Source organism: Neltuma alba, unplaced genomic scaffold (genome assembly GCF_004799145.2).
Source record: "Neltuma alba isolate B1F8T4 unplaced genomic scaffold, ASM479914v2 tig00012936_pilon, whole genome shotgun sequence".
Lineage (NCBI taxonomy): Eukaryota > Viridiplantae > Streptophyta > Magnoliopsida > Fabales > Fabaceae > Neltuma > Neltuma alba.
This window is the reverse complement of record NW_021637302.1, coordinates 49,682-64,022: the sequence shown is the minus strand read 5'-3', so window position 1 is coordinate 64,022 and position 14,341 is coordinate 49,682. Positions and strand designations below refer to the sequence as shown.

At 38.6% G+C, this 14,341-nt stretch overlaps 3 protein-coding genes across 4 annotated transcripts; 1 reads left to right on the top strand and 2 right to left on the bottom strand.

Annotated features, from left to right (window-relative positions):
* Positions 1 to 2,729: 2,729 nt before the first annotated feature.
* LOC114732759 (wee1-like protein kinase) lies at positions 2,730 to 6,277 on the bottom strand. 2 transcript variants are annotated; one of them, XM_028920092.1, is made up of 10 exons: positions 5,959 to 6,277; positions 5,758 to 5,818; positions 5,604 to 5,670; positions 4,833 to 5,096; positions 4,657 to 4,724; positions 4,448 to 4,557; positions 4,335 to 4,375; positions 4,106 to 4,254; positions 3,243 to 3,596; positions 2,730 to 3,149 (listed from the first exon to the last, which is right to left on the bottom strand). In XM_028920092.1, exons 1-10 carry the CDS (start codon positions 6,249 to 6,251, stop codon positions 3,054 to 3,056), a joined length of 1,503 nt encoding a protein of 500 aa, XP_028775925.1. In that variant the 5' UTR covers positions 6,252 to 6,277; the 3' UTR covers positions 2,730 to 3,053. The 2 variants fall into 2 exon arrangements, with proteins under 2 accessions (XP_028775925.1, XP_028775926.1); XM_028920093.1 differs by having other exon boundaries at positions 4,833 to 5,084.
* Positions 6,278 to 8,258: 1,981 nt separating this feature from the next.
* Positions 8,259 to 9,999, bottom strand: LOC114732762 (uncharacterized). Its single transcript, XM_028920096.1, has 6 exons — positions 9,767 to 9,999; positions 9,501 to 9,615; positions 9,246 to 9,421; positions 8,885 to 9,161; positions 8,624 to 8,787; positions 8,259 to 8,496 (listed from the first exon to the last, which is right to left on the bottom strand). The coding sequence occupies exons 1-6, from the start codon at positions 9,939 to 9,941 to the stop codon at positions 8,339 to 8,341; spliced, it is 1,065 nt and encodes a 354-aa protein (XP_028775929.1). The 5' UTR covers positions 9,942 to 9,999; the 3' UTR covers positions 8,259 to 8,338.
* Positions 10,000 to 10,390: 391 nt separating this feature from the next.
* LOC114732761 (autophagy-related protein 18a-like) lies at positions 10,391 to 13,729 on the top strand. Its single transcript, XM_028920095.1, has 4 exons — positions 10,391 to 11,367; positions 12,297 to 12,510; positions 12,872 to 12,998; positions 13,404 to 13,729. The coding sequence occupies exons 1-4, from the start codon at positions 10,510 to 10,512 to the stop codon at positions 13,501 to 13,503; spliced, it is 1,299 nt and encodes a 432-aa protein (XP_028775928.1). The 5' UTR covers positions 10,391 to 10,509; the 3' UTR covers positions 13,504 to 13,729.
* Positions 13,730 to 14,341: the final 612 nt, after the last annotated feature.

The following is a 14,341-nucleotide window of genomic DNA, read 5'->3' as shown; positions in this document are numbered from 1 at the left end:
TATATGATAAGTATTAGCGATAAATTGCCGTTGTTAGGTTCCACTTCTAGCGACTCGACACTGGCAGTATCTTTCTTCGCTTTTGACTTTTGAGTAAGGTCAGGTGACTAGTGTGCTTTTTATTCACGTGCGACTCGCCAGCGGCAATATCTTTCTTCGCTTTGGGAGGGAGGTTCATTCATTCGAATGCCGTGTTTGCCTGGTTGGAACCTTCAAAGGGCTGTGGCATATATATGCTTGAAATTGCCTACGACATTTTATAAATTTTATATTATATTTAGATCAGGTGCAATTTTCATAACTAATTAGAACCTTCTTCCCTGTGCGCACATATTAAAATGGCTGATACTACTGAAAAATATTTTATTATATTCTTCCTCTTCTATTGTGAAAAAAAATTCATCTTTTGTTCTTAATTTTTAGAAATATGATTTTTCTTACATATGATTTGGACAATAAAATATAAGATTTAAATATCTAACGTTGATAGTTTTACTAAATATTGATTTCACATTAAATTTTTTAGTAAAACTACCTATAATGTTATTCTCCAGCTTGATAAAACATCAATGTTTAGTTTCAAAGAACTGTGAAAGGTACAACCACAATTATTCTGTCATTAAAATAATTAAATTCACAAAAGTAGAAAACAAAGAGGTTGAGTGTCAGTTTCAAGATAACGTATAGTACATAAATCAGGTGTTGAGAAATTCTATGGATAATTTGTTTGTGAAACTCCATTTGTATTTTTCCCAATAGCATTTATAATGCCCTTCTACCATCAGTGTCATGATATTAAGTATCAATTGGATAATCATTAATTGCGTAACCTGACCCGTTTTGACATTATCGGGTATTACAAGATTTTATAGTTAAAGTAGATAGATAGATTACATCCAATGTTGTTTCTCCAATAATCACTATCGGGCATGGATATAAAATTACTCCCTCCGTTCCTTATTATAAGAGACAAATAACCGAAGTACGTTGATCAAAAAAACAGTTAAAATTAGTTAAGAACAATTAATGTGTAAAAAGTATAATTTTTTTCCAATAATGCCCTCATTAATAAGGAGAGAGAGCATGAGAGAGAACAATTAAATTATTAAAAGAAAGAGAAGTGAGAGGGAGAGAGAGTGTGAGTTGGAGATAATAAATATGGGTAAAATAGTAAATCAACACAAAAAAATAAAGACAACTTGTAAGTGTCTCTTATATATAGGAACATGCCATAAGCATCAAATGTCTCTTATAATAAGGAACGGAGGGAGTAATATATTCCATTTTGAGACTTACCAATCAAACTAAATTTAATGAAAGGTGCAATTGGCTGGGGGCGGGGACGAATGAATGAGGAATCATTAAATTCTTCGAGGATAGAAAGATTTTTTGCTCAAAAATATCCGCGCATCATAAGCACATAACAAGTTTAACTCAAAAGGGAGGGCAAATTGGAGCTGGGAAGCCGCATGTGCAAGTTGGTTATTGGGTCTCTTTGAAATGTTTTATAACTAGTTTTTCAATCATGATTTATAGAATACGAAGTAAGTATGCGAGAAGAATTTTTTCTTGAGTTACATAAAACATACTCATAAATGTTTTTGGATTTGATTGCAAATAAACACTGTTGATTTTTCAGAGACTATTATAAAGTCAAGATACTGAAACAGTGAAACCCCGAAAAGCATCACGCAGAAGCACAAATAATTGATTCGTAATGCCCTATCGGCTCCATTAATTATCCAACATAAAATTTTAGTAAATCATTTTTTCCAAAAAAAAACAAGACTTCTAACAAATGGATCTGTCATCATATGAGCTTTTAATAATTAAATATTTAAATGAAACAATTTTCAAAGTCGAATTCTAAATGAATGCACAGAAATGCCTACCAAACTTTTCTTGAGGGAAATAAAGGCAATAATTTTAGCAGTGGGCAGTTAGTTTGTTTTTCTCTGTCCGTTCTGTTCCTGGTGAAGTATACAATACCAAGTGAACAAAGCCTTTTCAACGAATCAAGGGGATCGACCTAATTATAGTATAATATTCTAGCGCTGGATTTCAAAGCAATAATATGAATATTTTAAAATAAACATAGCAGTAATTCCCGAGTTCTGAGGGTCCCAATACGAAAGTGAACAGGAAGCGTGTTGGAGTAGAAAGAGCTCTTGATTAAACTGTCTTTATCGACATGGTTGTAATGTGGATGAGTTCATGTTTGGACTTGGGAGTGTACATACCACGTTGGACAAATTGTCCGAGTCAGATTTTTGTCTGGCATTGCAACATTTTTTCCCATTTACAAAATTGCCATAGGTCTTCCCTCAGCCCCAGTAATTGACATCGGATCTAATTTATTCTTAATTTTTCTATCAAAAAGGCCCAGAAATTCTTTCCTGTATGGTTTTAGGTGCATTGGAAGAAATTGTTTGGTCATAAATCATGAATAAGTAAAATCTTCCACGTCAAAGCTTTTGGATAATCCACAAATCACAATTTAAACCATCCTAGTATGTTGAACATCAAGTCAATGAGCCTCAGTTATCTAAGTTTGCATTTCATTTTGGCCATACTAAACATATTCTACCTCTAATTTTAATTATAAAACCTCATTTAAAGACTATAAATAAGATTTTATAATTAAAACCAGAAATAGTACCTTTTTTTTCCCTCCAAGTGAAATACTAAACATATACTTCAACTTTCAATTAATGGCTTGACATATCAAAAGCAAGGCCAATAACGCGTTCCAACGAGCTCTAATTTCACTACGAAGAGCAGACATCATATTGAGAACCATGAGTCACCGCATTTGACTGCAAAAAGGAGTGAAGGGATTCACCTTGCCGTTTCGATTCCTTGGGTTCATTATACAACTAGTGCGTAAGTAGGACGCGGGATAAGGCTTGCACCATGCTGCGGGAAAAATCTGGCGCACACCTCGTCACAAAATCGGCCAGGTATATAACCAAGGCCGTAAACACTTGCCCTGTTGAATGATGCTTACATACACAATATACAAAAATCCCCGAAAAGGTAAAACCCGTGCCTCTTCAATATTTTGTATTTCTTAGGGCCCAATCAAAGATTGTATTCTCTACTAACTCTCTTGCACTAGGTCGTTTAACTGGATCAGGGTCCATCATGACCTAAATGAACCACAGGCAAGCATCAGTTTCCAAGGGAAAAGTTACCAACGAAAAAAAAAAGGTTTCCACGGGAAAATAAATAATGTATAGTACCTTGAGCAAGTTCTGAAATTGCAACGAATGGCCAGGCAGGAGGGGCAACCTGCCTTCTTTCAGATTAAAAAATTTACATCCTGATTCTGGCAAAGGCGATCCTCGAATGAGCTCAAAAATAGAAGCTCCCAAAGAAAAAATATCAACCTTGTCAAGGTGATCATAATTCTCATTCAGGATTTCCTGGGGCATATAACGCGCATCACCCTCCTCGATTGGCAGACTCTTATCAAGGAGAGTTGCACAGCCAAAATCACCAAGCTTATAAACACCATTTTTGACATAAATATTATCAGGTTTAACATCAAGATGAGCTATTCCTCTTTCATGTATAAACAACAGAGCCTTTGCAACCTTCACAAAAATTCACGTCAAATTGATCAAAATATGAAAAATAAACAAGCATATATTTAGTACAACGTCATTATATTGATAGAGTACACAGGAAAAGATGCTCGAACCATTGAACGCTCAACAGAAACTAGCCTGCAACAAGTTACAAATGTTCTCTTAGGTCATCTCAAGCCAATAAGGCATTCTGTTATATACGCAATTATATTTAACTCTCTTTCCCATTAACGACTTGATGAGTTAAACACACACCAGTAGAACACTGACGAAATTATATAACAGCATCTGTTCTCAAACCAGCAATAAAGAGGGTCATCAGCAGCATGATAAAGTATTTCAATCAAACTGGAGTTTTTGAAAGCTCAGGTTAGAATAGTTAAGCATTCACAGACTAAAAGGGACTTTCATCATACTTTAAACAAAAATTAAGTTCATCAGACAGTGGTTCCTAGATGTCAACAATAGCTATCAATAGCGATATTCAATCGAAATGGTCGTGAAAGGGAGTTTACCTGATGCAATGCTTCTAGCACTTGTCCTTCTGTAAACATTGTATTGGCCTTGCTTATGGATAAGCTATGGTCACATAACTCCATCTGAATGTACAGCCGCTCATTTTCAAACCATGAAGAATAGTATCCCACTATGTTTTCATGGGATCCTAAAGAGAATGATAAAAAAAATTTGGTATGAAATTCCTAAGTAAGAACGAAACTATAAGGAAAATTTAACTTTACAAACCTAAGGCTGCCAGTGCTTGAACTTCCATCAAAGCTTTTCTCCTGCAACGCAGAAAGATTGGGTTGATGGTTCAACCTGAGTTAAGAATAATCCAAAAGAGATGAAGATGCTACCTTTCTGTTTCCAGGCACAACTGCCTTGTGCTGTGTTTCACAGCATACAAGCAACCGTCTATTCTCTTTAAAACTTTGAAAACGTTACTAAAGTTTCCCATACCAATTTGCTGAGGAAAAAGGGATGAAAGTGAAATATTAATGGAAGAAGTCAAAAGGTTTCAGGTCTCAAACCTTGGCAATTAAAATTTCTATTTTAAATGCAATACCTCAATCTCATGGAAGTCAGTGCGATAGCGTGAAAGCCCATCACCGCCAGTAATTGCAGGGAACAGACCTGCAATTCTAGCATTACATGGTTTCTATAATGCAGTAAATTCGAAGGGAAAAAACCAACAGATAACTGTAATGCATGCTTATCTAAAGAGGGCTGACCAAAATATACCTGCATATTTTGATCTTTGGTTCCCATAAGGATCCTTATCCTTATCTAAACCATCTTTCAGATAGGGGTTCCTAATGCAAGGAGGGGGTATGACCCTAGAGCGCAAGGCAAGCACAGAATGCGAGAGATAATTTTGAGCCTTTGGTTTGCCTGTGGAAATCAGTTTCTCGATATCTAATTCATCTGCAGCAGACTCAGTTCCAAGCTCCACAGCTTGATGACCGCCAGACAAAGTAGGGCTGAGCGGATTCCCTGAGATGCCATCTATGAAAGTTGCACGTTGACAGCGAAAAAATAGGTTGAATATGAAAGGTATATCAGTATGAGATGCTTTAACACATTAAAAGATAGCTATTGTCATTTTTATGCGGTTAACAAACCGCTATGCAAGATGAAATTCAATAAATCGAGTGCTTGGGATATAAAGAAGATCAACCATCATGAATCATGACATTCAACATATTTTAAAACCCTTTTCAGCACAATTCTAACCCCTTCAAACACTAATTATGGACTCCAATGAATTATTAAACACACGTATTTGAGTTGAATGTACATGCATCATAATTCTTCAGTGCACGTCTGTAATTTACAAGATTTTACAACATAACGACCATACAATAAAACCATGCCACCATTTACCAAAGATCTCAAGACTCTTATGAGTTGCTCCATAACCAATCCTTTTCCCCTGGGACGGGGGCCTGGAAAATATAATTTTGCAAAGTATAGCAATGCCAACTAAAGTATCAAAGCCATGCCTAATCTTACCCAATCGGCATCTCTTGCTTTTTGTAGTGTTTAGTTTTTCCGGTGATTTGGGACACGGGATATTCTCCTGTTTTAGGGGGAAAGAGAGGGGACTAAAAATTAGTCTTGCATACAAAATACAGATTGCGGCATTACCAATTTGAATTACTTTCACCTTGTTGCAGTCCAAGCCGTTAAAAGTATGCTGATTATCAGGGGTTATGTAATCTGGAGTGCTGCCAGGAACAACAAAGAACGAGGAGACAAATATATTAAACAAAAATCATTTGGATTTTCCAGTGAAATGGGCAAACCACAGATTATGAATGCCAAAAATGTAGAAGAGGCGACGTAGATGAAGTAAAGACTTTTGTACCAAAAGAAATCTTGGCTAAGGATGAAATCTTTGTCGTCCACATTGGCATCAAACACATGATCCAGAGCCTGAGGAGAGGATGAGGGAAGATTGCTGTCACAGGCTTCGGCTTCAAGGAGGTTCTGGAAGCGAGGGATGGGGGAAGATGATGACTGATGGTGCAGGGGAAAGTGGGATACTTGCCCTAGCTGATTCTGCAAGTGCCTAGCAAGTGTTCCCTTCATTTTGGTCGCCTCCTTACACTCACTTCGTCTTCCACTGCTGGTCCTCCTCCCGTAGCTCTTACCCTTCATCAATGATCAGTCCCAGTCGACCTTTCCTTTCTTCTTCCAATCAATGAGCGTATTAAACACAATTTCTTGAATGTATTTATTTAGCCAGTAAAGATAATAGTGTAATAATTTCAGTGGGAAAAGCACAGCAAAATTTTCAGATCGCGCGGGTTTTCCACTTTTCAAAAATGGATTCAAAGTCGAATCCTCACCGTTTGTTTCGGAACGAGGAACCAGCTATTCGTGTCGACGCTTGGATCTGCCTTGTTATAAACGACCACGTTGTGAGGAGCGGATGCTTAGAGCTGCGTACTACGTAAGCTTCTTTCCCCACCTGTCGGGTTTTTTTTTATCGGATATGAAGTAAAAATATGAGAAAAAATTTATCTTAACCAATGGCACACCCTTGGGCCTTCGCTCACGTGGAAACTATTAATTTGCAGATACAACTTTGGTCACCTAAATTTAAAATTTTTAATTAATAATATTTAAATTAAAAAAATATTTTTAAAAAAATTAAAATTCAAAATATTGTTTTTATTTTGGGTCTTGTTAAAATAAAAAAATTGAGAAAGACAAAACTACAAAAAGTTAAATATGAATAATTTATATTACTTCAGTCCTAGTTATAAGGATTCGTTTTTACAAATAAAGTCTTATAATTAAGATAAAAAATAGTATTAAATATAGATGGTTTAAATTTGATGAACACCACAATCCTTGTCACTCCAATGAGTATTGAAAGTGACTCTGTTTGTTGAGAATTAAAACAGATTTACTAATGTTTGAAAACATTACAAATTAGCCCACTTTCTCTCTCCCTCTCTCGAAATTGCAAGGGTGGTGAGAGTTTTCTTCCCTCGTCAAGCGGACGAGCTTTCTTTCACGGTATCTCCTCCCCCGGCTCCGACTGGGGGAGGGATGACCGTTTTCTGTGTTATCCTTAGTTTCTTTGTATGTCTTTTTAGGCTTTTATCGGTGGTGTGTCTGGTTTTAGCAGCTATTTTAAGATCTGAGGGCTTCATTGACGGCAGACCTCTCATGGCGACTTCGTTTTGTATTTTTGGGGGCTGGGATTTGATGACTACGGTCCTACACATTGATGGCTTCATCTTTCAGAGGATCATTGTGGTTTGTTCGTGGATGCGAATTCGAAGGGCACGTCTTTGTTCCGTCAATTTTGTTCGCTCAGCAACTGTCGGCGAGAACACCTTCTCATCCTTCGTCTATTTTTCTGGTGGCTGTGGGTGCTTTTACTCCTATGATGTTTTTTCATGGAGGTTGTTCAACCAGTTGGGTTGGTTTGCCAAGAAGAGGGATGGGTCCTTTGGGATGGTTCTTCGAACCCCCACCCCTTATAATGGCTTTGGTGTTGGTAATGGCACTTCTTTCCCTACTGCTTCTAGTGAATGGTCGATGGTGACTGAAGTTCTTGGTAACGGTGGCGGCTGCCCTCTCTTCTTTGTTAGGGTTAGGTTTTGTCTAGGGCTTGTTTGGTTTCCCTTTGTGTTTGGGCTGTCTTTAGTGCAGTTGTACTTGTTGGGCTTTGTATTTATCTTTGTTGTTCTTTAATGAAGTTACCTTTTATCTGGTCAAAAAAAAGAAAGCATTACAAATTTACAATTTTAATGCTAACACTAGACTTGATACCTATCGTTTATTCTCAATACTTAAAAAAAAACTAAATTTAGTATTAAACTCTGAATATATGATTGATAGAATTTTTATCCAATACTACCTTCAGTCGGAAAAATCGATCAAATTGGCTCATTTATTATTTCTTCTCCCTATTGAGGTCAATGACATAGCTGAAAAATCATAATATATGACTTAAACAAAACCTAATTTTTACGTTCTCAAGATTCTCTTGTGAATAGAAAGGGAGGATGTGCAATTTTGCTTAAACTTTACTACGATATGAATTTAAAATATTAAGCTAAAAAATACATCATGTGAATCCGTAATATTGCGCGCAGTGAAAAAGTCATGCTCATTTTACACTGTTACAATAAATTCTTTTTTTTTGGGGGGGTAATACAACGGGGCTCAAAGGCCCAAAAAGTGTTACAATAAAATCTTTGATCGTACGTAAACTCTGGAGAGCTTGATCAACAAGGGGTTTTAACTAATCCCATAACTTTAAATTCCGTTTCGAGGATGCAACTATTTCCTTCCAAAAAGCCCTTAGTTGGGTCCTTGAACTTGGCCAATGGCACGAACATTCTTGATCCCCATGTGGGACTCGAGCTGGAGAAGTGCCTATAGACTGAAAAACAGGGGAACAAACGAACGAATCGTGAGAACTTTAAATGTGTTCAGTTTTTGGCCGATTAAATGTGTTCAGTTGAAATTTCGAATTTCCAATTCAAAACAAATTTAGTTCTGAGCCTCACATTTTGTTTCTGCATGCTGTCCCTTGATTTGGTCCTTGGCACGCAAAATGCAGTGCACATATAATTTAGTGTTAGGTGGGATTGACGAAGGGTCTACGGTCAGGAACAGCGAGACACTATTACCTTTGCCCTCACCTGTCCCATTGGGGTAGAAAGCGAGTCTCCTGCATCAACAAAACCAGAATACGTTTTTTTTTTAGGCGTTTAAAACACAACACTCCGCAGGTGGTGGCTGGGAAGTTAGGAAGCATTGTTTCATACCATCTGTAGTTTCCAGCAAGGAACAGTTCGGACTCGTACTTTTCTAAACTAACTCTAGAGAAATTGTCGAATTTCCACCTATAAGAAAGAGGAGGGGGTTCATCTATCATTGACAAGCATTCTTCTTCAGGAGGCTTGACGACAAAGACTTCGGCTCCAAAAACGCAGGCATCTTCAACCAGATATCCATTTGAAGGGTCATTGAACGAGACGATGTCGACGAATTTTGAGATGCCACATTCAGTTTGCAGCTTATGAAAATGCCTCGTGCTTGCGTCTGCATTTCAGTGACCGAGTCAATAACGCATAAAATGCACTATAAAACGCCCGGCTAAATGGAATGTTGAAGTTTTAGAAGTACCTTGATAAGAAAAATACTCGTCACGAAGAAAATCGTATACAAACAAATTAACAATGGCATTGACCTCCCAACCATCCGGAAATGAGCTTGAGCTTGAAACCATCAAGTTCAAGTATACTGAGATATGACCTTGCCCGTCTTTTATTTTGTTGCCAGTCGGGTATACGGATAGAGTCCTACAATGATGAGTTAACGATTAAAAAACACGTAAAAAAATCATATAATTTGAACGCAAAACAGCAGGATAACACATGCCATTTGTAGCCCCCTGCCTCGAACTCTTCCGAGGTGTAATTTTCGACTGAAGCCTTTGAAAGAAACGAGAAGGACTCGATTTTGAATAAGTAGTGGCAAGGCGGAACTTTTCTTCCTAAGATATATCATCGTCCACAGGGAAAAAAACACCGCTAATCAGTTCGTTTGAATGTTCAAATGTACCGAACATAAAGACAGACAGAAAAATGCGAAGGGAATTAGCAAAAAGAAAATGAAAGGCACAAGGTTCTTGACTGCTAACACACCTTCCATGGGTCTGACTGATAATGGAATGAGGGCACAGGAACTCATGCTTGGAAAAGGGAGATTAACGGCGGGGTGACTTGTGATCGTCGTTGTCCGAAGGACTCTTTTGGCTTTATAGCCGCTCAAAGATTCCACCTTGCGCGGGCGGTCTCTGTTTTTTAATTTTGTGTTCATGGCATCCCGGGGACTCTGCTGCAGCAAGAAAAGGATTGTATGCTAATACGTGTATGGAATTATGCCAATGGCAAAGCATCAAGGTCCTATCTGTGCGTGTGCGTGAGTGTGTGTGTGTGTGTGACGTTGCGTGAGAATTCTGTTTCTGTGAAACCTGGCTTCCTTCCATTGGCATGCAGCAATGCGGCGACAAGAAAAGGATCACATGCGAGCATGTATACGATTAAAATGATTTGATGAAGAAGAGCGAGTTTACTGTCGCCCAGCAAATTTAATTAAAATTTTTTAAATTAAAATGATTTTGACGATGCCGATGAAAAATATCTGAGAGCAAGCAAGTCGGGCCGCACCGGGTAAGTGATGACGCGATCACGCATCACCAACATCAGGAAAAGGAGAAAATCGTCAATTTGCAGAAAATTCTGGGAATCATGTTCTCGTTTCCGCATCTACTGGTTTTACGCCTTCCCGAATGAAAGGAACTTGTTCACTGGGACTGGTTGTCGGGGTCGGAAGAGGGATACAGTGAGAAGAAGGGGCTATCAGCTCTTTCGATACTCCGTGATCCATGGCCACTCTCTCAACTTCCTCTTCTCCCCCATGGCCGAGCCCTAATGTCGATTCCAATTCAATTCCTAGTTTTCACGCTGATCAATCTCAGACGCCAGACTTGGATTCCTTCATGGTTCGCCAATCAACCCCGCCTCACAGTCACAATCACTCCATCTCTCATCACAAGTTTAATGATGCTTCGCCCGATTCCCCTGCGATGACCACCCCTCCTACGCTGCTTCAACTCTCCTTCAACCAGGACAGAGCCTGTTTCGCCGCCGCCGCGGATAACGGTTTTCGTATCTACGATTGCGACCCTTTCCGAGAGCACTTTCGCAGAGAGTTCGATGGTGGGGGTGGCATCGCCGGTGGGATTGGCCACGTGGAGATGCTTTTTCGGTGTAATATACTGGCACTCATCGGAGGTGGTCCTCACCCCCAATACCCTCCTAATAAGGTGATGATCTGGGACGACCATGAAGGCAGGTGCATTGGCGAGTTGTCGTTCCGGGCTCCTGTTCGGGGAGTCCGGCTTCGACGAGACAGAATAATTGTAGTGATGGAACAGAAGATATTTGTGTACAATTTCGCGGACCTCAAGTTGCTGCATCAGATTGAGACGGTTGCGAACCCGAAAGGGCTCTGCGAAGTTTCGCAATTAGCCGATTCTCTGGTGCTGGCCTGCCCTGCTTTGCATAAGGGCCAGATTCGAGTAGAGCATTATGCGCAGCAGAAATCCAAATTTATTTCGGCACATGATTCTGGAATAGCTTGTTTTACTCTCACACTGGATGGGCAGTTACTAGCTACCGCAAGCACCAAGGGGACACTAATTAGGATCTTTGGGACAGCTAATGGCACGGTGCTTCGAGAAGTATGTGAGTTTTCTGGTTTTTGACGATTAATGCTTTTCATATGCTCACGGCATTATAGTATAGGGTGGGTTGTGATAATTCTGCGTGTTTTTCAGTGAAAAAAAAACCGGACCGAACCGGCCGGTTCAACCGGTGAACCGGTGAACCGGCCAGTGGTCCGGTCCGGTTAAAGCAATGAACCGGTCATAAAATGAACCGGCATCAACCTGGTCAAACCGGGATAAACCGGTGCAAACCGGCAAAAACCGGTATAAACCGGTAATGAACCGGTTTGAATGATATTTTGCTATTTTTCTTATTTTTTCTTATTCAACTCCTAATATTTCAATCACTATATATTTAAATGAATTTTAATAATAATTTTGGTATTAATAATTATTAATTTTAGTTATTAAGAAATCATAAAGATCAAAATCCTTAATGTTATTGTATTTTGTTTTAATTACAATCAAATTATTGTTGTATTTCCTTACATTTTGTTATTAGTGATTATTAATATTGTTATACTTTGTTATTTTTAATTAAATTTTATCATTTTAATGTGACCGGTTTGATCCCGGTTTGACCCCGATCTGACCCATTGACCCTTGAACCACTACCTCAACCGGTTTAGTGTCCGGTCCGGTTTTTTGTTCCTTGGTGTTTTTAAAAAATCCGTAGAGGAAATCTATCGTCAGTTATTTGAGGAGATACGTCTTCCTATGGTAGACAAGTGGCTGGATTAGGCATACTATTTGATGATACATGCTCTTTAGCTCTTACGCGATTCTTTAGCGTATGCTGTTTGTCCGAGTTGTGAATAAACTGTTTGTCTCCTTTGGAAGCTTGAATTCGTCTATTAAGGAAGCCGTGAAGAAAAAAATATCTGTCTATTTAAACTTGATAGCTTTTCATGCTAATAAATGCGTTCATGGAATCAACAATATAGGTAAGAAGGGGTGCAAATGCGGCGGAGATATATAGTCTGGCATTCTCTTCTACTGCTGAGTGGCTAGGAGTTTCGAGTGACAAGGGCACTGTCCATGTTTTCAGCCTCAAGGTTAATTCTAGTGGGCCCCAGCATGAAAAGTCACAGAGCACATCCAATTCTAATGCTGCCGTTACGCCATCTAGGTCATCTCTCTCGTTCAAGAACTTAAAAGGTAAAACATCTATTGTTATTCTCACTTGATATCCTGTTAGGTTGTATGAACACGTACTAACTAAAATTGTTAAATTTTAACCTTGGTATTTTGACTATTGTCCCCCATTTGCCGGGACCGTTCTATTTCTCAACCTGTGAATTGTGAAGGAGTTGAATGTTAAGAGCGTAAGATGTGTTGGAAATAATCGTTGACAGCCACCAATATCACCCGGTTCTCTTCCATTCCATATTTATTTCACCTTGTTATTGTTTTCCATGTTTTTAATTGTTTGGAGTTCTAGGTTTTAATTTTCTCAAATGGAGAAGCGTTAGTTGATTACTCGTGTTCATTTTAAGCTTGTTTTGCTTTGCACTTGCAGGAGTATTGCCTAAGTATTTCAATTCAGAGCGTTCGGTTGCTCAGTTTCACTTGCATGAGGGCTGTCGTTACTTGGTTGTATTTGGTCATCAAAAGAATACGGTCATAATTCTTGGCATGGATGGAAGGTAAAAGTAACTTCCTCAACAGAATGCAGTCTTCCGTAGGCTGTGGCTATATCTGCTCTATTTTCCTTAGATACTAAGGTTCCCATTGATGAATGGTTCTATTTTTCTTCTACGTCTGAAAAATTGGTCGCTTTTGAGTATTGCTGAGCTGATATTTGAAGAAAGGCGCCACCCCATTCACCCTATATCATATCTGCATTAGTTTAGTTGAGAATGTAGATGAAAGCACTTGTTCTTTGTCGTATCATTTTTGTCACTGCAATAAGTATTGCGTTGAGCCTCAAGCTACTTTTCAGAGAAAACCCTTTTTTAATCATCAAATCGCGTTTTGCTTTCGTTATTTTAAAATTATAAGCAGCTTTTATGTTTTGATATTAATGATCCCCAGTGGACTGTGCTATGCAGCTTCTACAGATGTCGATTTGACCCGGTGCGCGGTGGAGAAATGACTCAGCTGGAATGTCACAACTTTTTAGAGCCAGAAACAGGTTTTGAGACGATATGAGATACAAGCCTCAAGCCTGTGATGACATTTCAATGGTTGCGTTTCAGCCTTTAGTTAGTGTGTCTCTACTTAATAATGTAAAATGTCTAACTCTACTAAGGTACTGCGTTCTAACCTGAATGTAGGCTTAAGTGTAAGTAATGTTGGCCAGTACATATTTCTGCGGTGTCAACCATGTTGTTTCCGTTGAAACATCTATGATATAATACATTATACGTATACAATATCCTTGGCCCACATGATCGTGTTTACAAACATCTAGATTAAAGAAAATTTAAAAATTAAGAGAAGGATTGAAAAATAAGGGTAATAAATGGCATGTGTGGTTGGCAACCAAAAAAAAGAAAAGAAAAGAATGGGATGTGTGAAAAATAAGATAGAGAAAATTGAATGGAGTTAAAGAAAAATAATATAAAAAATATTACTAACGTTTAACGATATTCTCCTCGAGCTTGCCCTTCAATGCAATGCAGAGAAAGCATGACGGGTTGGGTTACTTGGGTTGAAAGTATACAAGTCCGCTCACCGCAAGTAAACTGTCACAATCAGAGGAAGACGCTTGCTCACATAAATATAAGCCTCATTAATCAAATCAAAATATCAATCTCGAGTGTGTGCATAGTTGATTAATTATATGCGTTCTTGATATATACGGCAAGAGAATATCTGAGTCCAAGTGCTTGGCAGGGGACTGCTTTAGTGCTTTACCTTGGTGGATCTGCATCACCTCCCCACCATTCAATACTTGATGAACTCACAGACTAGGAATCTGTTTGATCACGGCCCCATGTTACTGCCTGGGTAGCTGATATCACTGCAAAGACCAGCTTGGTCAAAG